This window comes from Sphaerodactylus townsendi, linkage group LG10 (genome assembly GCF_021028975.2).
Source record: "Sphaerodactylus townsendi isolate TG3544 linkage group LG10, MPM_Stown_v2.3, whole genome shotgun sequence".
NCBI classification, from domain to species: Eukaryota; Metazoa; Chordata; class Lepidosauria; order Squamata; family Sphaerodactylidae; genus Sphaerodactylus; species Sphaerodactylus townsendi.
The window spans coordinates 1,265,747-1,286,429 of NC_059434.1; the positions used below are offsets into that span (position 1 = coordinate 1,265,747).

At 46.0% G+C, this 20,683-nt stretch overlaps 1 protein-coding gene across 7 annotated transcripts in view; it reads right to left on the reverse strand.

Moving 5' to 3' along the window:
• Positions 1 to 20,683, reverse strand: part of ABLIM2 (actin binding LIM protein family member 2) — a 139,415-nt gene that overhangs the window by 23,795 nt on the left and 94,937 nt on the right. For 4 of the 7 annotated variants that reach the window (XR_007245639.1, XM_048509727.1, XM_048509725.1 and 1 more), the window contains 2 exons: positions 9,137 to 9,190; positions 8,168 to 8,220 (listed from right to left, as the gene is read on the reverse strand). Coding sequence is in view for 6 of the 7 variants with exons in the window: in XM_048509727.1 (XP_048365684.1) it covers positions 8,168 to 8,220; positions 9,137 to 9,190 (107 nt within the window). In the remaining variant the exon portion in view is untranslated. The remainder of the gene's footprint in view (positions 1 to 8,167; positions 8,221 to 9,136; positions 9,191 to 20,683) is intronic. The other 3 variants (XM_048509728.1, XM_048509726.1, XM_048509724.1) reach the window with 1 other exon arrangement.

The window sequence follows — 20,683 nt, forward strand, 5'->3', positions numbered from 1 at the left end:
GAGAAACTCTACCTCTAATCTCTTGGATTCCCAGATTAACTGAGTTGAGGTGGGGCGGGGGGGTCCCTGGCTATCAACCCTCTCAAATCCAACTTAGTAAACACCTTTCCTTTAGCCAGACACACTAACAATTCCTTAATAAGTGGCAATGGGTAACAATTTGTCATAGTGATGGCATTTAGCCCCTGTCAGTCTGTACGGAACTTCAGAATGCCATCCTTCTTCTTCCAAAATAGCTTGAACACAGGATTTAACTTTCCCTTGAGAAGCTTTGCCCCCTCCACCAGTTCAATTCCACAATCAGACTTACAATGATGAGGGAGAAAGTCACACTCAGTCTCTTCAAATACCTCCTTTAGATCATGATACTATTGGGCAGTGGTGTATTTGCCTAGGGACAAGGGGTACCATTTGGTCACATGGGGGGCGCCAAAATTTCAGGGTCGTTTGTGTTTTTTCCATTTTTAGTGTTTTTCGCATTTTGGCCTGCAGGGGGTGCATTTTTGAAGCTAGCAGTACATGCAAAAGAATTATAAGATGTCACCCGGAGACTGGTCTCTGATGGATGCCACCCAAGTTTGAGGTGAGGTTTTGGTTCAGGGGAGCAAGAGCCAAAAGTTGTGGACCCCCTGGATTCTGGGTGGCCCCTCTCCCCAGCATTGTTTCCCAATGGGAGCTAACAGATGGTGAGATGGGGGGCTACCCTATTTGAGAGTCTTGCTATAACTCTGGCCCTCCCCTGAACTCTAGCTCTCAATTTCAAACTTGGGTGGTATTACTAAGCTATTAATGAAGTTAACAGGTGGTACCCTGAAATTTTGGTGTCACTTAGCTTTAAAATTGTCAGCATCCCCTGACAAGGCACCCCCAGAAATTCTGCCCTGTAAGATTCTTTTGTTTGTTCTGCAGGACTTCTTGCTCCCATTGCAGCCAATGGGGAATTCTCTGAGTGTGTAGAGCAGGCTGCACATTTTTTAGAAGACAGAGAGAGCACCAGACTTTCGTAAGGTGGCTCAGGAGGCAGCCCCTCCTAGTAATAGCAGCATCCAGGCTTGGAGCACCTTTGCTTCCTGGGGGGGGTTCCAATTCTTATGGGCCCCCCCAAAATTAGGCTTATATTTTTTGCTTTCCTTCTGCTCTAAAATGAGCACATTAAGCCATTGCTGGCTGAGTTCTCTCAGGAACTCTCAATCAACTCGTGCCCCTAAACTCCACCCCTAAAAGCAAAGTGCTCCCCAAGCTTGGATGCTATTACCTAGGAGACCTCTTGAGCTCTGACTCCTTTGAAAGTCTGTCTGGGAGTCTCTATCTTTCAAAAAAATGTGCAGCCAGTGCTTGAGACACTCAGAAATTCCCAGAATCCAAGCCAGGCTCTTCTGGAAGCAAGTTCTGTGGTGGGAAAAAGTACTATTGGCCCCATCATAGACTTCAGGTGGGGCTTTCCTAAGGTATACCCAATTGTCGCATGGTATAGAGGTTTCAATGGGAGGCACTGTGGTAGGAGTCTTGCTCTGGGTGGGGGCATTTCCTGTAGGGCTGCTGGTGTGAGTCTCCAGAAAGGAACCAGCCAATTTTGCTAAAGTTTGCTTGGGAGAGGAAAATGCTCTGAGCACCCAGTTGAAGGTGAACCTGGCCTTCGGTGCCATCTAAGCAAGGTTGGCTCTGTTTCCCTGGAGCTGTGGGTCAGTCCCTTCATTATTCATCAGTTCATAGAATCATAGAGTTGGAAGAGACCACAAGTCCAACCCCCTGCAATGCAGGAACACACAATCAAAGCACTCCCGACATATGCTGATCCAGCCTTTGTTTAAAAACTTCCAAAGAAGGAGACTTCACCACTCTCTGAGGCCATGAATTCCACTGCCGAACAGCCCTGACAGTCAGGAAGTTCTTCCTAATGTTTAGGTGGAATCTCTTTTCCTTCATTTTGAATCCATTACTCCGTGCCCTAGTCTCTGAGGCAGCAGAAAACTCACCTGAGTTTTCACTTCCCTGTGCGGCTTCCAGCACAGGCTGAGCGGCAGGATCCAAACTCCTGGTAAGTTTAGGCATGGCCTTTTTCTTCTCATAATGGAGGGTCGGGTCCAGCTTGGGGGCATGAAGCAATCACGTGCCCTTCATCACCACACTGCAAGCATGCGCCGGGGGTGGTGATCCTGCTTGGTCTCCGACCATGGGGAGCCCCGAAGAAAACTCCATTCTTGCGCTGGGCTCCATTTTCCATTGATACGCCTCTGCTCAACCGGCACTTCCCTAATAAAACCCTTCTGTAAAAGGGATTGGACTTTTTCCAACAGCAACAGTGGTGACACAATGGAGGAAAATTCCAACAGGGCAAAGGTAGGCAATGAGACAAACTCCAAACAGTAACTGACATTTATTATTTGGTGGACCCAAGAATCAGAAATAATTGTTTCCCAACTGAACATAAACTGGGAAGGTCTGTCCATAAAAATGCTATCATATAGTCATGTGGCTTCCCGCTTCCCCTTGGCAGGGATGGAACTAGATGATCAATTAGGTTTCCTGCCCTTTTGGTGCGGGTTGAGCTGTTTGAACTGTGATACAGGGGTGCAGGTGGAACGACTCTGACTTTAGGAATGGAACTCTGATTTTAGGTATTGAAATATACAGGTGGATGTAATAGCCCTGTCTAGGAAAGTATCTATTCTGGGTTGATGACTGTTGTTGCAGAGGTGACAGGCCAACAAATTTGGCCGTGGACTTGATCATTTTGATTTTATGCAGGACTGCTAGAGGGGATGTTCTCGATGCAGTTCTTAATGTGCTGAAGGAGACCTGGGGATCTCAGCCACAAGTAGCATCTTAATGCCACTGCTACCATGTTGAACCCAGTGGCCGAGTCAGCCAAGTGCTTAGCTCTGTTGAGCAGCTGTTTTCCCAATTTGACACTTTCTTACTGGGTTGCCCTAGCTAAGGGCCTGGATTGATCAGGAAGAACATTTATGAGGGGATCCATCCTATCCCAGAGACAGACTTGGTAGTGTGGCATAATGGCCACGATGTTAGATATAAGGACGTCTAGTGCCCCTGTGGAACAGAACCTCCTCCTAAAAAGGTCTAACTTTCTACCCTCCTTAACCTGAGGGAAGGAGTGGGCAGTCCTTTTTACTGTGGGATAGGAGTGTCTCCACAATCATGAAGTTGGGTAGCAGGCGCCTGAATAGGACGTCATACCCTTGCATTTAGACCCTCTAATTTCCTTTGTGATGCATGTCTAGTGGTTGGTCTGCACCAATTGGTCCTGGCCAAGTCCTAAAAATGCTTCATCAACAATAAGGCTATTGGTGCCTTGTCTGATCAGAAGATAACGTCCATAACTGGATAGTCCGATTCTGAGATGCTTGTTGGCAGTTGAGCTTAAGTGCCTTGACCATTCAAATGAGATGTTCTGAGAAGATCCTAAGATCCTCTGCAGGCATGGTCAATGGAGATTCCTCCAAGGTATCCTCAAAAGTCAGGTTGGATTGCAATGAGGCATCATTGGAATCACCCATAAAGAGTTCCAATCTGGAGAAGGACTTCCTTAGTTCCAAGTATGACCTCCAGTTCCAATCTGGAGAAGTACTTCCTTAGTTCCAAGTAAGACGTCTAGTGATCTCTGTTCTGAGGGGCTTGGTCAGCAACTGAGTTTTAGAGCAATGCAACATAAAGCTTGGATAAGGAAGATTTCGGTTCCAAAAATCTGTGGTGACTGCTAGACTACGAGCGTCAAGGCAATGGAGATTGTTGCTGACTGTCATGTCTTCATGGTCCTGCAACTGCTGCTGATATATTTTCCCCTGTCAAGCCTCCTGCTGTCCTCCCATCAGGAGTCTGGGATCTGCCTGTTGTTAGGTCCTGGACCAAGGATCAATAAGCAGACTCTAGATATGAAATCAGTAGCCTTTATTGGGTTAGCAACAGGCCCTCAGTTTCAGAAAGCCTGTTCTGGGGAATCTGGCTTTCAACAGTAATATTTCTCTATTGCTGTCCCTTTGTTCTCCACCCTCCCTCCTTCTCACAGATTGTGGGAATGACGAGGTGTGAAAGCAGAGGCTTAGCTGGGCCAGAGTGCGCCCGGTGGGCACTCTGGCTTTTTCACACCCCCCCGCGGCAGGGCCTGTTCTCCAGCCTGCTCGGTTTTCTAAAGTGTGGGGGGGCGCCGCAGGGGGGCGGGAAAGGGGGAGGGGCCGGGGGGATTTTGCGCCCACCACGTGACCCAAATTTGTGCGCCCGGCATGTCGCGCCCCCCCGCCCCCCGTGAGTGTCTCAAGGCCAAGTGATAGTTTCAAGTCAGGGTGTGCCCGCAGCCTCCGTTCCTCCCTCCTGCCTTCTGGAGCCCCAACAGGGATGCACTACTTATCTACATTGCTAAGCACATTGAATACAGAACAAAAGATCCATTAAGAGCCAGGTGGGTTCTAATCTGGAGAACCGAGTTTGATTCCCCATTCCTTCATCTGAGTGGTGGTGAACCAAATGTATTTTCGCACTCCTGAATTCCTGCTGGGTGACCTTGGGCTAGTCACAGTTCTCTCTGAATTCTCTCAGCCTCACCTACCTCACAAGGTGTCTGTTGTGGGGAGAGGAAGGGAAAGGAGCTTGTAAGCCACCTTGAGTCTCCTTACAGGACAGGAAGGGAAAGGAGCTTGTAAGCCCCCTTGAGTCTCCTTACAGGAGAGAAAGGTGGTGTATAAATCCAAACTCTTCTTCTTAACATATGACAAGTATGGATACATAGAAGGTCATAATTTGCACTCTTGCCCCTAGCCCTGATGGGTTGCCTTGAGCCTCTTGGTCTGGGGGGGGGGGTGCCACTCCCAACACCTGTGTGGTGATGTCAGGCTGTTCCCAGGCTCATCCTGATCTCATCTCTCTGACTCTTACCTCCCTCCCCCTCCTGGGGCCCTAGCACATTCCAGGCTAGTAGTACTTTGTAGTTTGAGAAAAAGACGGTTTCCCATGTGAACTAGCTGGGCGAACTATGATAAACAATACAATACTGTTACTTTGCTTTTGTCTACCTGCGTGGGGCGGGGAAGGGAGGGTTTTTTGCTGGTTATAACTATCCTTTCCAAGCTCTTCAGATCTGGCTATGGAGAATTATGGTTATGCACCTTGCATAGAACATCATTAAAGATTACTGCTACTTGCTACTACTTCTGGACTCTTTTTGATGTCTATGTCAGGCAACCTTATACTGATGGACTGTATGTGGGGAAGCAGTGTGACAGTGCTTGGAAGAAGGCATCCATGAGCAACATGGTGGTCTTTCAGGATCGGTTCTGCTGTCTTTTCCTCAGTTCAAGGAAGCGGTGGAGGTTTTTCAGAACCTTGATGAGGCTTCAGATAACAACAAAGGTGAGGAGCGATGACACCAAATAGTCATATCCCAATTTCTCCAATGACATGGAGGTTGGAAGTATGAATAGTATCTGTACAGTGGAGGAAGCTGCACACAGGGCGACCTGCATGCAAAGCCTGAGGTAGTGAAGGCAAAGTCCCTTGTTCCAGAACTGGGAAGAGGAGGAATAATGATCACGTTGTCATCTGACGATGGAGGGCACTCCACTGAGTGGATCAACTAGGATTCCTTGCTTTAGAGTTGCATCAATGGTACTGATGTCTGGCCCTTACGGGAAATCAATGAATGCCTTGAAGAAGATCTGCTGCGACTTAGCAGTGAGACTTGGATGTGGTTCTCTCCCAGCACTGGTGGCAAACGATGGTCAGAACCATGTGCTGGTACTGGAGAGACTTGATGCTGAGGTGATAGAGAGAGTGGAGTGTCACTCACTATCTGCACCAGGGACGCTGAGCACCTCATTTCCAAAGAACAGATTGATCTTCTCATTGTGCTCCTGCCTCCCGGCTGAGATGATCTGGATCAGGGGTAGGGAACCTGCGGCTCTCCAGATGTTCAGGAACTACAATTCCCATCAGCCCCTACCAGCATGGCCAATTGGCCATGCTGGTGAAACTGATGGACCCTGTTTATCTGAGAGCCATGCAGGTAGAGCTATCTGGAAGCCCTGCTGACTGGATGGAATATCTAGCGTTAGAGTTTTCTTTGGGCCCAGAGACCCATGATCTCTAGACACTGGCCTCTTCTCTGTATGCCTGTCCACTTGCTTCTTCTCTGTATGCCTGTCCACTTGCTTCTTCTTTTTGGTTTTCTTAGTCCTCTGACTAAAAACGGCTCTAGCGAGAGGCAGCAGCAAAGAGGATGGTACTGAGAGGTTAGGAGAGCCAATTTCTTGATTCCCTCCAGTGGATGAAGAGCCCTCTCATACAAAGCCATTTTAAGGCAGGAGGCCTTACCTTGTTTTGTCCTGGGAGTAAGAGACAGGCAGGCCTTACAGGTAGACAGAATATGAGTTTCACCCAGGCCCAAGGGATACTCTTTGTGCATGTCCGTCTTTGTCATCTTTGTGCAACAGGTAGTACATTTCTTGAAAAGGGTGGTGTCCCTCTTTGGTTCAGCCATGACGAAGGCCCAGAACCAGTCAATGACAGAGCTCTGGTAAAGAGATCAATCCTCTGTGCTGGCAAAGAAGAAATGAGGGGACATACACCTCTCCCTCCCTTTACACACTGTATTTAGGCGGGAAAGTTCCTGCCTACACAAAGGGAGTGGGAGGGGTGCTCTTAAAGTGACAGAACAAAAATAAGCTTTCTATTGTCCAAGGTGGGCTTGCACGTGCACATTCCCCAATGTGAGACTTCACAGAAGAACCATGAGGATGATCTTCCAGCTACCATCTAGGGAAGTGCAGAGCTGGGAACCAATCATGCGCAGAAGGTTGTTTTGATGCCAGTTTAGTGGAGCTGGATAGGGTACCTTCCCATAAGGCAGCCTTGAGAAGCCCTATCAGTCCTTGCTTTTAGAGCAAACTGTTGCCATAATTTACAGGAGGTGAAATTTTGGCCCTCCCCAAGGAATATCGAGCAGAGGGAATGCTAATCAGCCTGTGGCATTTTGGCATCATGCTAGGTACATTTTTAGAGAGTGCCTTCTGAGACATCTTGTAGATACAGCAGTTAAAATTAAAATTTAACTTTTTGGCTGCCTCCCAGCAAACTTGAAAAATGGAAGAGAAAGATTCCAGTGAGACAAAGAAAATGAAGACTGAGGAGAAAAAAAAACGACTACTGAAAGGAGCTGGGAAGAGAAACATCCCCTCACACTGTCAGTGGAAAAAGAACTGAGCAAAGATGGAGCTCCTCCCTCACACTGCAGTTTCAGCGGGAAACTCTGCTGTGGCCATGCAGTAGGGGAGCAGCACCTTTTCACAGGGCTGGGAAGCCAGCTGGTTCCTTGAGCGGCTAGCCTGCACACTTCCCAGATGTGGGACTGCACAGAAGACCTATGAAGAACTAACAGCATCCATTTATGATATATCAACTGATACGAACGTCTTTGGTCCGTGGCCTTCCCCCTTCACAAGAGATATACAGGGAATGTTCTGTGTACTGGTGTTTGAAATATTTCCATCCTAACGTGCGTCTTCTATCATTTGATGTTGTAGTTCTACACCTGATATTACCCTGCCTGCTCAGTTATTCCCAACAGAAGTGCTCTCTGATTTCCCTATCTTTTGCAAACTTGTGCTCGGAGCCTTGTCTCCTGCTCAAATCAGCTCTTGGTTGCTACTTGAGTAGTTCAGATTTGGCAGGATCCCACAGACTGGGTGCAGAATTTAAAGCAGCAGCTCTAGGAGTGAGATAGGGAAAGTATGACCTTCTTCCTTATGCTCAGGCTGCACAGGGCCACGGCCCGTCTGCTGCGCATACAGAAAGTCCTAGGTTTGATATTTGGCATCTCCAGGTGTTAGCAGGTGATGTGGGAGACCTTCATCTGGAGAACCTCTGTCTCTCAAGGCCAGAAGCTCTCCCCTTCCTCCCCCCCCCAAAAAAAATTGTGAGATGAACTCAAAAGAAATCCCATGAAATATTGTTTTTCTTGTGGAACAAGAATAATGTTTCTTTAAATATGACACATAACACACACAAAATGTATAGCTGGACAAACGTAACATAGGACAACCAATAGCATCAGATAATAATAATTTCTGTATATAATGTAGACATGTAATATACACTCAAGGTTATAGTTGTTTAGATGGGAATAGTCTGGTGGTTACAGAAAGCCTTCACAAGTTACCTTTCCACTGTCTTGATCAGAGCTCTCACTACCCACATCTGATTTTCTCGAGGCTGCAAGAGAAAATGAATGCCTAAAATCCAGTGTAATATATTCATGAGCCCACAGAATGCCCCCTCTGACAGAAGGGATGGCGTGAATGCGCAAGGCAGGCATGCCACAGGAGTCCCACATTTGGGAACGAGATTTTTGCTGCCCAATATAGTGTAGCAAAAACAGGACATTTTGCACCGGCAGGAGCCCTGGCTCTGCTCTGGCCTTCTAATGTATGACTCCTGATTGAAGTTATATAATTATTTCTGCTTGCTGTTCACAGTAGCCAGTTAGCTGAAGATACTAAACTAACAAATTTTTCCCTAAACTAACAACAAACTAACAAAACTTTTCCTACTTTCCCAGGAGCTAAGGCTGCTTCCTGATATAAACACAGCTGTTGTATACAGATGTGGCAGGTACCCTCAAGACTCAACAGAAGAACTCAGTGGGCCCTGCCTTGTTGGGGCCTGGGGTTTCAGGAATGCATCAAGTCCAGTGAGCTGATCCACCATAGTTTAATCACCTTGGCCAAGGAATCCAGTTGAGGACAGCCTTCCGTTTAAGGGAAGAGTTAAGCCATATGCAAACTCACTCATTATTCCACAAGCACTAAGAGCATGCATTTCAGCCATGGCTTAAACTGTGCTGCCCCCGTCAGCAGTACTCACGGTGGACAACCTCATGTATTATGCTCACATGTTATTATTTTTACTCAATTGATACCTGATCTTTCTCCCAGTGGGGTCCATTGTAGCTTACATCATTATCTTCTCCTCCAGTTTATCCTCACAACAACCCCTGTGATGTAGGCTAGGTGAAGAGTATGAGACTATCAATCATACAGCAAGTGTCCATGGCAGAGTGGAGAACCTGGCTTTCCAGATCCTACTCTGACACACCAGCCCCTATAACACGCTGTCTCCATGCACATACCTTTGCCTTGGTCTGTCAGGTCAACAATGGGCTCCAAGAACCAGTGCAGTATTCCTATGCAAATCCACATATAACATAGGCACTCAGTGAATCCAGAAGTCTGAAGGGCAGGCCAATTTTTCACATATTTCTTCACTGATTCCATCAGTATAAGACATACATAGTAGGCACATTACACATGCTCATGCACTTTTCATATATCCAATTTTACAGAAGAGGAACACTTAGGGTCAGGGAAGTGATCTGTCCTAAGACAGACAGGGAACTACAAAGACAACTTCTTGAAAATAACCATTAACCCAATTGTACAGGTAAAAAGTGGTGAGATCAAAGACTCTATGAAAACGAGTCCTTACATTTAAAAAAATTAGAAGGTTCTGAGCTCTGTACAAAGAGTGGGTTTTTTTTCTGTTCCCCCAAAACCAATAATCTTGCTCTTTGACTTGCTCAGAAGCAGCAGTTCTTTGAGACCAGGGGAAAAAAGACAGGGATAAGGTCCCACATTCAAGGGCCCAGGTGGGAGAGAAGAATAGTTGAGGTGGTGCCATCAGGAACATTTTGGCTACTTGGACCATGGTCTGCAGTTCATGAAGAGGGACTACTGGTAAGGGATGGGCTGCACCTTACAGCTGTCGGGAAGAACATTTTTGCTAGGAGATTGACAAAACTTATCAGGAGGGCTTTTAACTGAGTGAAGTGGGGGAGGAAGACAATATTCAAGTGGGAAGGAGCTCATCTAGTATTAGAGAGAATAGGCTGAAGGTTATAGAGAAAACTGAGCGAATAGTTCAAAAACCCAGCAGTGAGGGGGATAAAACCTTAAATAAGCACCCATGGGGCATGAACCAAAGCCTTAGATGTCTCCACACTAATTCTCAAAGCATGGGTAATAAACAGGATGAACTCGAACACGGCATAATAAACATGATATACTAGGCATCACTGAAATCTGGTGGGATGAATCTCATGAATGGAATGTAATAATTGAGGGGTAAACCTATTCCAGAGAAATAGATCAACCAGGAAAGGTGGTGGAGTAGCACTATATGTCAGGGACGATTACACCTGTGAGCAGGTCCATGACTTAAATCCTAGGTACCAGGTTGAGAGCATCTGGGTAAAAGATTAAGGGGGAGAAAAAAAGCAGTCATCTCATTGTGGGGGGTCTATTACAGATCCCCAAGCCAGACTGAAGAGTTGGATATTGCCTTCATGGAGCAAACTTCCACAAAGAAGAGAAATAGTAGTAAGGGGAGATTTCAATTATCCGGATATTTGCTGGGAAGACTATTTGCTGCCAAGACTACCAGGTCCAACAATTTCCTCACTTGCCTTGCAGGCAGTTTCATGGTCTGGAGGGTGGATGAGACAACAAGATCTGCTCCTAACCAACAATGAGAACCTGATTAATGGGGTGGAAGCAGTAGTGTCCTTATATTGGAGTGACCATATTCTCCTGGAGTTCGTTATACAATGGAAAGAGGATGCCAAGTCTAGTCGAACATGTGTTCTAGTCTTTAAGAAAGCTAATTTCAGTAAACTTAAGAAACTACTGGGTGTGATCCCATGTTCAAGAAATAGAAAGAGGGGGAAATTATTAAAGAGGAGTTCAAACAAATAGCCAAAACATGTAGGGAGAAAGTCAGAAAAGCTAAAGCTCACAATGAGCTCAGACTTGCGAGAGATGTTAAAAACAATTAAAAGGGTTGTTTTGGTTATATGTCTAAGTGAAGCAAAAGGAAAGAAAAAAGCGATATGATAGGGTCACTGCCCGTGGGTGGAGAAGATGGTGGGGGGGAAATTCTAACAGGGGGGGACAGAGAGAAAAGGCCCGAACTTACTTCCAACACCTCACTTTGCCTTTTTTTCTCCCCAAAAGAAAAACAAGTGCTCGAATCCTGGGGAGGAAATGGATTCAGAAAGATACAGTAAGGGGAAATTCAGGGGACCGAATAAAATGAAGAGTTAGTACAGGAATATGCTTGAATACTTTAAATTAAAAGGTGCACTGCAGGCGTCCCAGGTTTGGCCGGGGAAAGTCCCGCCCTTTGACATCTTCAATCTTTTTCCAGCGTCCCAGCGAGGGTTTTGCGCCTGTCCCGATTTTGCCTTCTGGGGCGCTCCAGGTAGCGCCCCAGAAGGCAGTGCGGCAGCCTCCCGCCCTGCCCTGCCCTGCCCTGCCCATCGCTTCTCTCCTCCTCCCTCCCTGCCGGGCGCAGAGCGTCGTGGAGCCGCCGCTTCTGCCAGTGAGGTCCGCCGAAGAGGAGGCCAGGACGTAGGCAGCTGGAGAAGAAGAGGAGGAGGCTCTTCCAGGCAGGCCAGCCGCAGCTCCCGGGCTCCCTTCCCTCGGCTTCCTCCGCCGCTGCCGCTACTCCTGCGGGGCCAGGCGGGTGCCTCTCGTGGCTCGTCAGGGGCAGGTGCTGGTGATGTGATTGGCGGCGCGTCCCTGGGGGCGCCCTCCCTGCCGGGAGCCGCAGCAAGACGGAGCGGGCGGCGGAGCACCGGGCCAAGGGGTTTTTGTGATCTTTCACAAACCTGTTTTACTGTGATGTTTTGGAAGAGTCTGTAGCAAAGTCTGGATGGCTGCTATGTGGGTTCAAAAGCTTGGATTTTCCTGATGCTGCCCTCATAATAGCCATTTTCCTTGTTTCTGTTCCCAAAGTACTCATTTCCTCCCCCTGCCCCCATGAAGGAGAAGGAGGTGGCGGGCGGGGAGCGGGGCAAGCCGGGGCAAGCCGGCCACCTATACCGGGGACAAGAAGGCGCGCATGGCGGCCAAGACCAACAAGAAGTGCTGGCCTACGTCCTCTCCGTCTTGCTGGCCGTCATCGTCCTGGCCGTCTACTGCAGCCTCATCTGGCAGCCCGTGCGCGGCGGCGTCCAGCAGCACGCCCACCCCCACCCCGTCCCGGTTTTAAAAGGTGACTATCTGGTCACCTTACTTTAAATGAATTTAAACCTCCAGGGCCAGATGAACTACATCCCAGGGTATTAAAAGATCTGGGAGAAGTAATCTCAGAACCACTTGCTATAATCTTTGAGAACTCCTGGAGAACAAGAGAAGTCCCAGCGGACTGGAGGGGAGCTAATGTTGTCCCCATCTTCAAAAAGAGGAAAAAAGAGGACCCAAACAACTACTGCCCAGTCAGCCTGACATTAATACCAGGAAAGATTCTAGAGCAGATAATTAAGGAGATAGTCTGTAAGAACTTGGAAGGGAATAATGTGATCACTAAAAATCAACATGCGTTTCTCAAAAACTAGTAATGCCAGACCAATCTTATCTCTTTTTTTATAGAGCGACAAACTTGGTAGATGAAGGGAATGCTGTGGACATAGCATACCTTGATTTTAGTAAAGTATTTGACAAGGTGCCCCATGATATTCTTGCAAGTAAGCTGGAAAGATGTGGATTAGACAATGCAACTGGCTTGACAACAGTACATGTGAAAAGGATCTGGGAGTCTTAGTAGAACATAAACTGAACATGAGTCAGAAGTGATATGGCAGCCAACAAAGCCAATACAATTCTGGAATGCATCAATAGGAGTATAGTATCTAGATCAAGGGAAGTAATTGTATCACTCTACTTTGCATTGGTCAGACCTCACCTAGAGTACTGTGTTCAGTTCTGGGCACTCAATTTAAGAAGGATATTGACAAGCTGAAATGTGTCCAGAGGAGGGCAACCATGAAGAAAGGCTTAGGGAGCTGGGGATGTTTAGTATGGAGAAGTGAAGGTTAAGGGGGGACATTGATAGGTATGTTTAAATATTTGAAGGGATGTCATATCAAAGAAGGACCCAGCTTGTTTTCTGCTGCTCCAGAGTCTATGACCAGGAGTAATGGATTCACAGGGAAGGAAAAGAGATCCCATCTAAACATTAGGAAGAACTTTCTGTCAAGGCTGTTTGACATTGGAATTCACTGTCTCGGAGAGTGGTGAAGTCTCCTTCTTTGGAGGTTTTTAAACAGAGGCTAAATGGACATGTGTCGGGAGTGCTCTGATGGTGTGTTCCTGCATGGCAGGGTGTTGGACTTGATGCCCTTGTGGTCTCTTCCAACTCTATGATTCTATTATTCTAACCTAGAAATAAAAATGTCTAATGAATCCATCTCTCAATAATTCCTCTCTCAACTACAACCTTGAGTAGACGGAAATGTCTGCTTGTGGGGGTTTATTAAAGGCCAGTAAGCAGCTCACAGAACTCAGAAGACTGGGTGGAACTGCCAGGAGTTAGAACAGGGAGGGCACAGAGCTCAGCAGTGCCAGGGAAGGCTGGTCAACCAATCTGGAGAAAAGTGTCTTGGCCCTTTAATGTGTGGGAATGGGAAACTGAAGCTTTTCATAAAATAGAGGAAAATATAACAACCCAGTAAATAACCTCCCGTTAAGCATCTGGTAAAGGGACACCTTTGAGATGTGCTGTTGAGAGTTGGATGGATATCACGGACCACCAAAAAGATGAATAAGTGGTTCTAGATGGGAATGGGATAGGAAATATTGGGGGATTTTGTGGGTGGAGCCTGAGGAGGGTGGGGTTTGGGGAGGGGAGGGACTTCAGTGGGGTCTAATGCATTAAGAGTCCCTTCCAAAGCAGCCATTTCCCCCAGATGAACGGATCTCCATTGCCTGGAGATCAGTTGTAACAGCGGGAGATCTCCAGCCACCACCTGACGGTTGGCAACCGTACTCTCCTAGCTTGGTCCAGGTAAAGCCGTCTTCCTCCAGCAGGGATTGGTCTGTTTGTTTCATGACCATCGCAGGCCACTGATTCAGAGCAGTTTAAAAGTGATCTGATCAATTTCCCCCCCAACAAAATTGAAAGAAACAAGTGACAAAACAGTTCATGCATGCTAGCCCCAACCAAATGTGTCCAGATGCCATGAATTTTGTATTTCCCTTGTTTAGCAATAATCTATGGGCTATTTTCATTTCTAAAATGCTTCCAAGGGAACATTTGGTACTATTAGTAATCTTAATAAATTATGTATAAAGTAGTGTCTCCTTTCTTTTTCCTTGTCAAATGCCGATTTTAATGTAATTATTAGGGCAACTGTAATATATAATTTTTGAGGGAAACTGGGTTTTTAAATTAAGCATAAGCATAATAAAAAGTAGTCAATTTAAAATATTAAAATGCAATAAAAATTCAATTCATAGTAATTAAGCAGTAGGCATCATTTTATCGATGACTTGCTTTTTGGGGGGAACATGGTTCTGGAGTTGTGTACTTATCCTAAAATGAGGAAAAAACTAAGTACTTGTTTTCTTCCTCCACAGTGTTTGTTTTAGAAACCATCAAATAAACAAAGAAGAAGCAGCAGCGCCTGGATTTATACCCTGCTTTTCTCAGCCATAAGGAGTCTCAGAGCAGCTTACAAATTCCTTCCCCTCCTCTCCCCACAACAGACACTTTGTTGGGCAGGTGGGGCTGAGAGAGTTCAGAAAGAACTGTGACTAGTCCAAGGTCACGCAGCAGCGTAAGAGCAAGGAAACAGATAAGAGTCAGCCATTCATGTGGAGGAGTGGGGAACTAAACTGGGTTATCCGGATTAGAGTCCACCACTCTTAACCTCTGGACCATGTTGGCTCTCAACACACTGAATCAATTTGATTCCATCTAAGAATAAGTTTACAATTTGAATAGCAGGAGTAAATGGAGATTCTTGTAACGGGGAGAGAAGTGGTAGAGTCTTGCAGGACTCAGTATTGGGACTGATGCTATTTAATCGGTTTGTAAAAGATCTGGAATCCAGGAGAGCTTGCCGTTTATGCAGGTGACACCAAATTAATTCGGATGGTACGAACCAATGCAGATTGTGAAGAATTCCTCAAAGGATTCTTCCAAACTGGGTAAGTGGGCAGCAATGAGGCAAATTATGTTTAATATTAGTGTGTGAAAATTGAAGCTCATTTATCCAAAATAATAATTCCACTCTTAATATACAGAATTAGTGGAGGTTGTAAGGATCTTGGAACTGGGGATGGCAAAGTATATTACCGTATATACATATTTTTCTTTATATAATCAACATATTTAATATACATAATCATATAATCAACAACTCTTTTAAACAGAATAAATTGTGTTGACCTCTATGAACTGTTAATGAATATTTACATTTTTATATTATATTATCTATCATTTATGAATAATTACATTTTGACTTCAGAAATGAAAATGATGGCAGAAAAGTCCTTTTGCCCAGCATTCTATCAGGCACAGGAAGTTGAAGAAGTACGTTTACTTAAAATAAACATTGCCTGCAGGATTCCGATTCTGTTAAACTGCCTTGTAGCCAACACTGGGTTTGATTTCTCACTGGAAGGAGCAATACTGTACTCTTGAACTGACCTATTTCTTAAATACAGAACTTACTTTACCATGATGTGCCTTGGTTTCTAGATGTATTGAATTTATATCTTATTATACACTCTGTCCCCCAGATACATCCTTTTAAATATTAAAAGCCCAGCCATTTTGTTTGGGAATGGAAACCCTTTTCTACATGCTAGGGTTTCTACATTCCTATGCTAGGCTAGAGTGCTGTGTTCCTGCTCCCCAGCACTGACGCCTTCTTCCCTGGCTTTTCTCCAATCTTTCCTAAAACACTTTTCATGCAAAGTTTTGGGACAGATTGCAGGAAAGTCTCAATGGCTGCAGTGTGGGCGGGTCCTCCAGTCCCCAGAACACCCCTACAATCGGAACTTTTAAAAAATTAGCATATTGTTATATCATTATGACATCATAACAATTAGTTTACTGGGTTCCTTTAATTTACCATATTCCACTTGTTTAAAAGAGTAGGTCTCAAGTCCTTTTCATTGTGCAGATATGCCTTTCTCTCCATATCTTTACCACTAAATGAGCCAGAGACTTCCTTTATCTTTTTAAAATTGGAAATAACATAATGTGATTTACATATTTTTAAAGCATTATAGCAATACTCAATTGCTGATTTGTTTTTGTTTTTTTTAACTGAAAAAATCTCAGTGACGACTGTTGGTAGAATAGCCATTGCTGGGAAATTGGGAGCATGGAAAACACGGGAAATCCTGCAATGTGGAAGCTTGGTAGCAGCAGCAGCAGCAGATGGAACCTCATGAGCCTTTTGCCAGTTGGAAAACACCTGAATCTAATAGTTTAGTTGAGGTCAAAAATAAAGTTTTAAAATTCTGCAAAACTCTCTATTTCAGAACAAGATATTGAACGATGACCAGAAAAATATACGGAAATGAAGCAGGCTAAACATTTGGGGTTTCCAGATGGTGTAGAAATATGCATTCTGTCCACCCTATATGGAGCAGGAGGAAGCCAGAAGATGTAGGCACGAGGCAGAGGAAAACCACCAGGTCCTTTTTCACGGCCCAGTCAGAGAATGGGTGCGCACTCTTGCAAGCGAGGATTTGTTCACGGTAGCGCCTCCTGGGTTGGAGGGAAGGCTAGTGGCAGAGACAGAATCTCGATGCACATCATGCAGTCAGAATGCACTGGCACCACTTGCATACATTGGGTCATTATCTAGTTATCTCCTTTTTAAGTTGGTCTGCATTGATACATGAAACACACGGAGGAAAGAAGATGGGGTACAAATGGGATGGGGAATCAATGGGCACGAAACAAACTCTATTATGGAGGGCAGATTCCTCCTGACAGGTCCTCCCCCAGTTTGTTTCTTCCCCTCCCACCTATGGATTCTAAAGCAGAGAGGGAAACTGATCTGCGCATAGAACTATTCCTGAACGAGCTGGAAAAGATAAAAGATGTACAACAGTCAATCAATTAGGCTGCTGGACCTATAGGAGGATAGTTGCAGGTTGCAAGGCGCAGGGAGTGCCCATTCTGTGGGCTGCAAAAGGACTGGGGCAAAGCTGAGACCCCCAGCAGCCTTCACACTGCCCCTGTCCAAGATGAAGCCCCGGGACCTCTTTTTAGGTCTCTGAGCCCACACCTCCTAATTCCTGGGACTTGTGCTGCTTCCCAGCAAGTTGTGTGTTCAGGCTGGGGCACGGTATGCGGAGTAGCCCGGCAGGCAGCCACAGCCTCTGACCGGCTACTGCTTCTCCCTCTGCCTGCTGCCTGGGGCAGCTGCCCCTCTAGATCTGGCTCTGGTAGCTGGGTAGTTCCATGAAAATGTGCGGCAGTAATAGAAAATGCAGATGTTATATTAGGGCTTAGTTTGTGGGCAGTAGAGTCCACACAAGCAAAATGAAGTACTCTGTTACTCCAGCAGCAACCAGCCAGTGGAATCTGCCACTGTGTGGTTTGGTGGTAGCCACTAGTTTTACTGCTTTCAAAGGGAATTAGACACACTTGTGGAAGAGCGGTCCGCCAATTGCTATTTGGAAATTCCTTTCTCAGAGGCTTTACCCTCCAGACGTCAGAGCTGGATGCCAACAACAGGAAAAGGCTTCATTCTTATATGCTTTCCAGGGGCATCCAATTGTCCACTGTGTGAAGAGGATGCTGGACTTGGTAGGCCACTGGTTTGATCCAGCAGGGCTGATCACATTCTTGGTCACAGGAGGCATAAACCAACTGTTTAGCATGTCACTACTTTTTTAAAAAAATGTCAAATCGCAACTGATTTATGACGACCCCATATGGTTTTCACGGCTAGAGATGATTGGCCATTGCCCTTCCTCTGTATAATGACCCTGGACTTCCTTGGCGATCTCCTACCCAAGTACTAACATGGGCTGACCCTGCTTAGCTTCTGAGATAAGATAAGAAGCATTTATTGCCATTGTGCATGCACAACGAAACATCTGACAACATCAGGTTATCCTACCAAGTCAAAAACGATAAATAAAATTATTTCCAATATCTGGTTCATATCCCAAGGGGTCTGCAACTTCATCATCATGAAGATGTTCTTTTATGGTTCTCTGAATGGATCCAGGTGTAACAAATTTGAGACCCTTGTAAATTATATGTTTGCCACAGAACCACTGATTACTTTTTATTAATTGAGTCAAATCTCTTCAGCCTGTGTGTCTTTAGCCTACTGTCAGGATGCCTAGTGGGTGCTGGGAGCTGCTTGCTGCTTTGGGGGATGGGCATTACATATTATGTGACTGTTTCTAGCTGTTTTCACCACCAGGTGCTGGCCAAGGTCAGCTCCAACGGATACTTGCTCTTATCAAAACTGTCTACATCTGTGGTTCTCAACCTTCCTAATGCCGCGACCCTTTAATACAGTTCCTCATGTTGTGGTGACCCCCAACACTAACATTTATCCATTTTACAGATGGGGAACGCTGATACAGAGTCTTAGGCAACCCCTGTGAAAGGGTCGTTCGACCCCCAAAGGGGTCACGACCCACAGGTTGAGAATTGCTGGTCTACATATTTCTGTGTCTGTTCACATGGGGGTGGGGGAAGAGGTTCCTCATTTAATATACGGCTGTTTGCATGGGGAAAAGTCAATTCTGGCTTTTCCAAGCTGTCCTCTGGTCAAATAAACCTCTGTTCCCTACAAGGTGTTGTTTCAATCATTGAGGATCTGACACCTATCTTCTGTATCTGGAGACCAAATTAAAAAAAAAGATTCTCGGTTTATATACTAATATGTATTACCCACAGTTCCACAGAAGATCAATATTGCACTTACCTATGTAATAGTGGTTTATCAAGTGGACTTCTGTGCAGGCACACGTTGGGGGCTGTGCATCCAAAGGCCTGCTTCTGAGAACAGAAATCTTATTTCTGTTCTGTTACTTTAAGAGCTTCCCCACCTAAAAGCAATGTGGAAAAGGGAGTGGGAGGAGCACATCCCCTCAGTTCTCCCATTGCCACCATGGCTAAATAAATATTACAGAGAATTGCACTGGCATGCGCTGCCTGAATCGCAGCCCATAGTGGGGAAGAGGGAGGGCATGCGTGCATGCACAGAGGTCCACTCAATGAACCATGGTTACACAGATAAGAGCAACACTATTTTTCACCTGCTCGGTTCTTCTGTGCAGTCCCGCATTGGGAGATTAGCAAGCTTCCCCAGCTTGGTAGAGGGCACAAGGCTGTCATTTGAACATTGCCTGCAGGAATGCTCTCCCGACAGCTGCCTCTCCTTGAGAGTTGACATCAACAGCATCATGAAGGTTGATGAGCATGACCACATGGCTGCATGGCAGATGTCATCAATGGCCACATTGGCCACTCAGGCAGAGGAAGCAGCTTGTGCCCTTGTTGAGTGTATGTGTGCAGACCCCTTGAGGGCACTCAACTACGGCAACAGTGTAGATCTTGGGAATGGCCTTAGCTCCCTAAGTCTCTCTATGCCCTATGAGGAGTGACATAGGGAGCTGGGTATGTTTAGTTTGGTGAAGAGAAGGTTAAGAGGCAACATAATAGCCATGTTCAGATATATGAAGGGATGTCATGTCGAAGAGGGAGCAAGCTTGTTTTCTGCTGCTCCAGAGACTTGGACCAGGGGTAATGGGTTCAAGGTGAAGGAAAAGAGATTCCACCTAAACATTAAGAAGAACTTCCTGATTGTCAGGGCTGTTTGGCAGTGGAATGCACTACCTTGGAGTGTGGTGGAGTCTCCTTCTTCGGAGGTTTTTAAACAGAGGCTGGATGGCCATTTGTCAGGAGTGGTTTGATTCTGTGTTCCTGTATGGCAGGGGGTTGGACTTGATGGCCCTTGGGGTCTCTTCCAACTGTATGCTTCTATGACCCTCTTTGACAAACTCTGCGTCATAACCTTGCAACCTCTGTGCATGCCTGTGAAGCAGACCAAGAAATTGTCATTTCTACAGAATGGCTGTGTGTGCTGAATGGAGGACAGAAGGGCCATCCGCAGGTCCAGAGTGTAAAGGAATTGCTCAGGAATTGCTCAGGCTGTCTGGAGGGGTTTGAGAAGAATACCCGCAGCACAATGTCCTGGCCCAAGAGTGACAATCTTGTACAAAGGACCACTTTATCACTATGGAATTTGGTGAAACAGTGCAAAGCCCTTAAATTGCCCACCCTCCTAGAAGACGTTATTGCAACTGGAAAAGCTATTTTATATGACAGCAGACCTAGTTTGCACAAAGCCCTGAGAGCCTACCCATGAGCCTTGAGCAGACTAATGTCAAGTTCCATTGTGGTAGAGGCCTCTGAGAAATCTGTGGGGGTTTTTGGGGGGGGGGGGCTGAAAAGGAACCAAAACCAATATGAAATGCCGAGATTGCTGACAGATAGACTTTGATGAGGTGGTAGATAGGCCTTTTATATCTTTCAAATATTACAAAAACTCAGAAACAGATGTCAGCGAGCAGCATTCAGCCACAACTCCTTCTTCGGATGAATTTTTCCCACCGACTTCCTTGTGGATGGCTTATTAGAAGAAAAGAGCACATCCTGGATCCTTTGAGGTCACACCTCTATGACAGGATCAGCTCGGCTGTTAAATTGTGGCTGATCCTCACAATCAGCAACTGTGGGGCTGGGGAGAAGGAGTAAGTGTGCCTTCCTCCTAGGGATCTGAGTATGAGGAACCTTGGGTTCTAACAGGGTGTAACAACTATGGGCCAGACTCTGTCCATCTGTACATTTG